The sequence below is a fragment of the Octodon degus genome, unplaced genomic scaffold, assembly GCF_000260255.1.
Source record: "Octodon degus isolate 3935 unplaced genomic scaffold, OctDeg1.0 scaffold00028, whole genome shotgun sequence".
Lineage (NCBI taxonomy): Eukaryota > Metazoa > Chordata > Mammalia > Rodentia > Octodontidae > Octodon > Octodon degus.
Genome location: NW_004524604.1, coordinates 3,483,781 through 3,491,131, shown reverse-complemented (window position 1 = coordinate 3,491,131; position 7,351 = coordinate 3,483,781). Strand labels below are relative to the sequence as shown.

Genomic DNA, 7,351 nt, shown 5'->3' with positions numbered 1-7,351 from the left:
TTTTTTTTTTTTTTTTTTTTTTGCATTCTGATTTCAGTATTTTAACTCTACCTTACATCACATTTCTGGGATGTGCTGTTCACGTCACAGGTCCAAGCAACAGCGCACTATGGGGAACTACTTCTCCAACCACCTATGTCTCGGCACGAGCATCCTCTCAGCTGCATCTCCTTTCAGCAAGTCCCACTTTCTATTTCCAAGGTGCTCCTGTCCAGCAAGACTGCATGCTAACTGCTCTTTTCCCATCTGTCTATGTCAGCCCCATGTTCCCCTTTACCTACGCCCATCTCGTGTTTTGTGAGTGTGAGGGTGGACATGTAGGATGTCTGACACGAGTACTGTATAAGCCAGAAAGGGCAATGTCACACACACCTCTCTTCACACAACAGGCAAACACATGTGATGCGGAAAAATGCTTTGAATGATCATAGGAAACAGTCAGATGCCGACACCTGAAGGTAAACATACTTGTAACCATAGCCAGATATACACTGTAATACACGAGCTTCATCAGACATGGAAACAGAGAGTGGAAGCCAGGTTTTTCAACTTATTCCCCACAGCCAGCTGTGCCCAGCACAGCCAGCACTTTTGGGGGGTACTTTACTATTATATTTAATGTATTTAGTTGTTTCAGGGTCTCACTATGCAGCTCGGACTCATGGTAATCCTCCTGTTTTTTAACCTTCCCAGTGCTGGGACTACAGGTGTGCACCACTATGCCCAGACTCTGTGGCTGGCTTAGCCCACTGTGGGGACAGGGCTGGCCATGTGGTGCCAGGGATCGAACTGTGGTCCCTGCACTTGCCTAAGCAGGCACTTTAGTCCTCTGAGCTATCTCGCCAGCTCCATTTTGGGGCGTAATTTAAATGTGGTCAGTTACACTAGGAGCCCTGCTATATAATCAAACATGACTCAGGAATTTGCCAAAAGCCAAGAGTAGACAAAATACATGATGAGAACTTTGAAATTTGCTTCATGAAGTGCACTGCCAGCTTGAGCCCCCTTGAATGTTTTTCCTCTCTTTCAGTGGGGATGCCTGACAGCTGGCTTTTGGAATATGGCCTCTTGTCCTCCTGCACTGACAAGTCCAGTCCTCATTTAATCAGCAGTAGCCCTCAGGCCCGGCTGGGTCAGGGAGTCTCTCACTGGCCAGCTTCCCTGAGCATCAAGCAACTGCGCAGCAGTGAACTGGTCAGGTTCCAGAGTGCATGCGTGTGAAGACCCAGAAGAGGATGCCAAGCTGCACAGCAAATGTAAAACGGTACTTTAATGTTCTCAATAAATATTTATAAAAGTATATACAAATAATGAACAGGTCATCTTATAATGCTAGTTAAAACAATGAAATGCTGTAATATCAGTTGGTTTATCAGTACCTTGGGGTTCAAATTAATTTGCAGAAATGTTTTCAATTAAACTGCAATAAATACACTAGAGAGTGTTAAACATAAGAAAAGAAGAGCAGTTTCCATCTTCCTCTGTTTTTCCCAACATGTGTTTCATTAACGATGGACTTGAAACTAGTCAACAAAGAGTTCTGGTGGTCAATCCTGGGTTCAAAATCAAACAAGTCAAAGGAGAAGGGTAAAGACAGGTTCAGAGTTCCCTTGGTAGACAGTGTATAACTGGCACCTTCTCAGGGTCTCCCGTCTAAGCACTGGGATGATAGCAGTCCTAAGCCCTCTCTAGTATTTCCTTGGGTTCACTTTCAGCATGAGATAGGAAAAAAACAAAAAACAAAAACAAAAGTGTAGATTTGTCCAGACATTATTAGCACAGCCAAGTTTTTTGGTGTCTTAGCAACTCAAATGGAAATCAAGGCCTGCATCAGCTTCCAAGAATGCAGCCAACTGACATTCAGACAGAAAGTTTTTCTACTTCTGTAAATACCCAAGAAAGTGAAAATCAACACTTAGAATAAAAGACAAAACTTCAGCAGCACCAAGTAGAACTGATTTTCCAGAACAGCAGGTCTTCTGTGCCCAGGCACACACACGTAGCTTCTAAGCTCTGATCTGGAGGGACCCATGACCCAAGGCTAATCCCTTTAGGCAAAGGAAAAGTGAAACTCAACAAATTTCATTTGGATTCATCCAAACAAACAGAGACTTCAAGGTTTTGGCACTATCTCACACATTTTCTCCAGAATAGGTATGGGTTTCAAGTTAAAGTGTCTTTCTCCCCACACCATTATTTATTAAACCAGGAAGTACCAAATCTAACAGTAGGACTAAAAATTCTTCAATTATCATTCAAAAAGTTGTACATTTAAATAAGTCTCTGGTTGTCATTAAAATTCAAAGGGGTTCATAGCAAAATCTTGGCTGGCTTTGTTGCTCATCAGATGCGACAGTTGGTATGTGCTTGCGCACTAGTCACATACAGTCTACCACGTTGCTGGACCCGAGGCCCACGTCCCGAATCTGGCTTGTTAGACAGGCACACACAGCGACGCCTGCACCAGCTCTGCAGTGAGACACAGAGCCCACAAGCTCCCACCTGGAAAGACAGAGGACAAGGAGTGCTTAAAACCAAGCATCATTTACTCAAAATAAATACCAGCCACAGATAGTCCTTAGGATGGGACTGCTTCTGAAAGATAGCAAGCTTCCCAGAGGGGATAAAGTGCAGTATCCCTAAGTCTGTAGGAACACTTCGAGTATAGGACAGTTATGTGAGCTTCTGATTTTCATAGTCTCAGTTACCTGAAGTCAATCCTAGCCCCAAAATATTAAATGGAAAATTCCAGAAATAAATAATGCTTAGGCTTTAAATTGTATGCTGCTAAGGCGGATAATGAGATCTCAAGTACCCTACTCTGTTCTGCCTGTTTGTCCAGCATATACAGGCTGGGGATGATGCTACCTTGTTCCTTGATGACCACCTCTGCTCCCACACTGGCTGTGGTGCTACTGCATTGGTGTGTTCAAGCAATGCTTATGTAATAATGGTCTCAAAGTGCAGACAGTGATGCTGCTAACTTCACTACAGTGGGCAGTGCTGCTATAATTGCTCTACTTTATTACTACCTATGCCTATGTCTATGCCTAATTCCTAAGTTAGGTGTTCTTGTGATATCTATGAAGCTTGGTGCTAGTGGTTGATTCAGGCCTCCAGTGGAGGTGGTCTGAACACACCTGTGAATAAGGAGGAGGCTGCACTACTCTCTTTCTGGAGTAATCTATCACTAGAATGTGCCACTGAATCCCAGAAGCAATGTGCAAATCACCTGTTCAGCACTGGATCAAAGGCTTCCACTGTGTTTAAGTACGTATTGCCGTTGTGACCACCGACTGCAAAGATTTTGCCCATCACCGTGGCAATCCCCACCCCACCCCTGGGAGTGGTGAGCGAGGCCACGTAATCCCACTTGTTGTTTCGAGGATCATACCGCTCAACAGAGCTCAGAGGAGAGTTATCGTCAAAACCACCTGGAGGAAAAAAATTTAAAACAGTGTGACGCTGCATGAAAATTAATCATAAAATCTCCATTCTATAGCTTCTGAAACCCAATCTCATAAAACCATTATAGAATGGTTTCGAGAAAAGTTAAAAAAGGTTCATTCCAAACCCATCCTACTGCTACCACGCCTGCTATTAGAATTGTCCCACACTTTACTCATAGTCTCACAGTGGGAAAATCTGTAATCTATATCTAAGTAGATACTCTAGAAAAAAAGATAACAGTCACCCATACAATTTCTCCTTAATCTCCCAGAACAAATAAAACTTATGTTTTTATTCATGCTATGTTTTTAAACAGTAATAAGGCTTAAGAAGGAGTCTAGTCCTTCTCCTAACACTGTTATTGGCAGGGTAACCAGAGATGGTAGACTCTGGCTGAAATTGTTTACCAAAATCCCGTCTTTTCCCTACATACTCTTTCTTGTAGTGCATTCTAACAACCACTTAATATATTCCTGGGCACTAAATGTGGGCTGCTGTTCTGGTTTTGGAGACAGGGTCTTGCTATATATCCAGTCTAGGCCAGGCTTCAACTTGCTATGTAGGCCAGGCCGGCTCATGATCCTCCTGCCTCGGCTTCCTGGTGCTGGTGATATGGGTATGTGCCACCATGCCCAGCTTACAACACTATAATATAAAACAAATTTTCATTATAATAAAGAATTCAGTTTTAACTATTGCTCATATTAATATAAAAGATTAAGTTTTCAGCAGCTTTCCTCCTCCAGTGCTGGGGATTGAGCCAGTTAATTTTCCACAGCCTTTTCCACTGATTTCATATTACTTTCTTAGATGGTACATACAAATTTTTTTTTTTTCCCCAGAACTGGGGATTGAACTCAGGCTCTTGCACTTGCCAGGGAAACGTTTATTCCACTGAGCCACCTCCCCGGCCCTACATACAAATTTGTAATAATAAATTGTAATAGAATTCAAAAGCCATGCATAATGGTGCACACCTTTTAATCCCAACACTTGAATCCCCCCCCTTTTTTTTTTCTTTTTTTTTTTTTTTTTTTGCTCTGAATGCCTTCAAGGCATGACTGGCTGGCTTGTGTTGTAGGGATCAAACCACAGCAACCTGAGCCTGATTGCTTTGTTGAAGCAGCCACTTAAAGAACTGAGCTAAGGGGCAGGCCCCCTTTTTTTTCTTTTTTGAGACATGGTTTCACAATGCAGTTTTTTGGGCTTTGTTTGTTTGTTTTTGGCGGAACTGGGGATTGAACTCAGGCCCTTACATTTGCCAGGGAAGGGTTTATTCTACTGAGCCATCTCCCCCGTCCAATCCCAACACTTGAGAGGCTGAGGCAGGAGAAATGCTGTGAGCTTGAAGTCAGCCTGGACTACTTAGTAAAACTCTATCTTAAAAAAAAAAAAAAAAAATCAAGGCAGGCCAGGGAGGGCCAGGGATGTCAGTCACTCAGCAGCACAGTGCTTGCCTGGCAATCATAACGTCTTGCGTTTTATTCCTGATACAAAAAAAAAAAAAAAAAAATCACGGTCTGAACTCAAGACAGGAAAAAGCTAGGCATGATGGCATACAGCTATAATCCCATCAGTTGAGAAGTGTAAGCAGGAGGATCATCATGAGTTTGAGGATAGCCTGGGCTGCACAGCAAGTTCAAGGCCAGCCTATATCACATAAAGACCCTGTCTCAAAAAAAAAAAAAAAGGAGGGGGGGTGATAAAACAGAACACAGTCAGGCTGTCAGATATGCTTGTAGCTTCACATTTTTCTTATTCAAATATGATGTACCTCTTTTAAACAGAATTTGAATGGCCAAGAAGGTTTCTCAATGTTCAACCTGAGTTGTTCTTATTTTTATATCAGTTACTAATCATAATATGGTGACTCATTTGTTGGCTAACTATGAAGTGGTTAACCACAGTTTGCTGGAGGTGGCTGACACTGGAAAATGATCCTATGTGGGAGGCGGGACAGGGTCTCAGTGCCTAAAGCAGTCAAGCTACCTCATTCCTGAGAAAAGCAACCTTCCTGGCCAATGTCAGCTATTAGTTACTAAGCAACTTTCTGTCACATGATACTAACTTTGCAAAGGTATAAACACTCCCATGTTGTTCTTTGGATCCTTTGCAAATGAGGCAAGCGGGCCACTACCTGACCCAGAGCTTGTCTGTCTTTTCCTCATTCCTGTACCATTTCTCCTGGGATATACCCAACGAGTCCCTAAAGCAGTTAAATTGCTAACATATTTTACCTTAAATTCTTAAAATAATTTTGAAAGGTGAGGTATGGTGAGACACACCTGTGTCCCAGCACTCAGGAGGCTGAGGCAAGAGGATTGCCGGGAAGTTTGAGGCCAGCACAACTGAAGAGTTGAGTTCGAGGCCAGCCTGAACTACATAGCACCATCTTGTCTCAAAAAACTGGAAAGAAAAGATCTCAAAGACAAGACCAACAGATTTGAAGAGGAGCAACAGATCTGACGATAAAAATAAATAATAGAACAATCACTGTTAATTTGTTATTCTTCTTTTGAAAATCTACAACATGTATTGTCATATACTACCCTGTTTCTTTCTAAGAATTTAGGACAGATCTACAGGGTGTACAGGGTCTCACTGTGTAGATCAGATGCATAGTGATTCTCCTTTTTTTAGCCTCCCAAGTGAAGGGATTATAGGCAGATCACCACGCCCAGTCTCAACTGCAGTCTCAGCACTCCCTGGGGCGCGGGGCTAGCACAACACACCAGGGATCAAACCCTGGCTGCTAAGCTCTGCCAAAGAAGGTGCTTTAGTCCACTGGGATATCTGGCCAGCCTTTCTGCCTTTCTTTCTGTTATTTGTTTTTACTATTCAAAATAAAATAATTTAAATTTTAAAAAAAGACAGGCATTTTTATTCCCATCTTGCTACCCCAAGTGTGGTGAATGGACACAAAAGCATGCTGTGCTTCAGGACCTGTTAAAAACAGAGTCTGGATCCCTCCTTGGCAGGACAATGCTTCCAGGTCATTTACAGGTATATTAGAGTTGGGGAAAGAGTTGCTCTAAAGTTCAATTCAGCATGCCATTAAGTCTGTGAAAAAGCAGTATGAAAACTGGCATAGCCTTTATTCATATAAAAAAGCCTATTAGCTCACAAAGTCTTTGTGGTGGTTAGGCTTAACTGCATCAATATGACTGGCTTGGGGGCTGACTAAGGGATTAGGAAAGCATACTTCTAAACGTGTACTGGCGGGTCACACGGTATGACCTTGGGCTCTCCAACCGGCCCCTGCCCTCTCTGCTCTGGCACTGTTCCCTTGGTCTGCTTCCTCAGTGCCATGACCTGCACTGCTCTGCTCCACCAGGCTCTTCCACCAAATTCCTGCCTCAGAGCCACAGACCATGTGCTGGATCCACTCAAACTGTGAGCCAAACTAGCCCTTCCCTCCCATAAGCTGTGGGTGTCGTATACTGAATCCCAGCAATGAGAAAGCCAACAGTTTCCACATAATTTCCTGTGTATGAGCAAGTGTTAGACCTTTTAAGAGCTATTTTATTTTTTTTAAGAGCTATTTTAGCAAAGCACAATTAGTTTAATTTAACAGACATACATGTTTCATTTAAATACAATCTCCTGCTTTAGATATATTTGCTATTCTTAGAAAACCACACAGGCTGAAATTTTAAATATAGGATAAAGATCTGAGAAACAAAAGCACAAAAGTTAACTTCAAGAATTCAAAATATCAGTTGGACACAGTGGTGCATAGGCTCAGGATCAAAAATCTGAAGCCAACCCAGGAACCTTGGCAAGAGCCTGTCTTAAAAGTTTTGGTAGGGGCTGGAGAGATGGCTCAGTGGTCTAAGGCACCTACTTAGAACAAGCTTGGCAAAGCATCAGGGACCGCGGTTCAATCCCCCAGCACCACATG

At 42.8% G+C, this 7,351-nt stretch overlaps 1 protein-coding gene across 2 annotated transcripts in view; it reads right to left on the bottom strand.

Moving 5' to 3' along the window:
- Positions 1-801: 801 nt before the first annotated feature.
- The window catches only part of Klhl8 (kelch like family member 8), a 67,577-nt gene continuing 61,027 nt past the window's right edge, over positions 802-7,351 (bottom strand). For both annotated transcript variants that reach the window (XM_004629166.2, XM_023713064.1), the window contains 2 exons: positions 3,233-3,434; positions 802-2,502 (listed from right to left, as the gene is read on the bottom strand). In XM_004629166.2, coding sequence (XP_004629223.1) covers positions 2,379-2,502; positions 3,233-3,434 — 326 coding nt within the window. In that variant the 3' untranslated portion in view covers positions 802-2,378. The remainder of the gene's footprint in view (positions 2,503-3,232; positions 3,435-7,351) is intronic.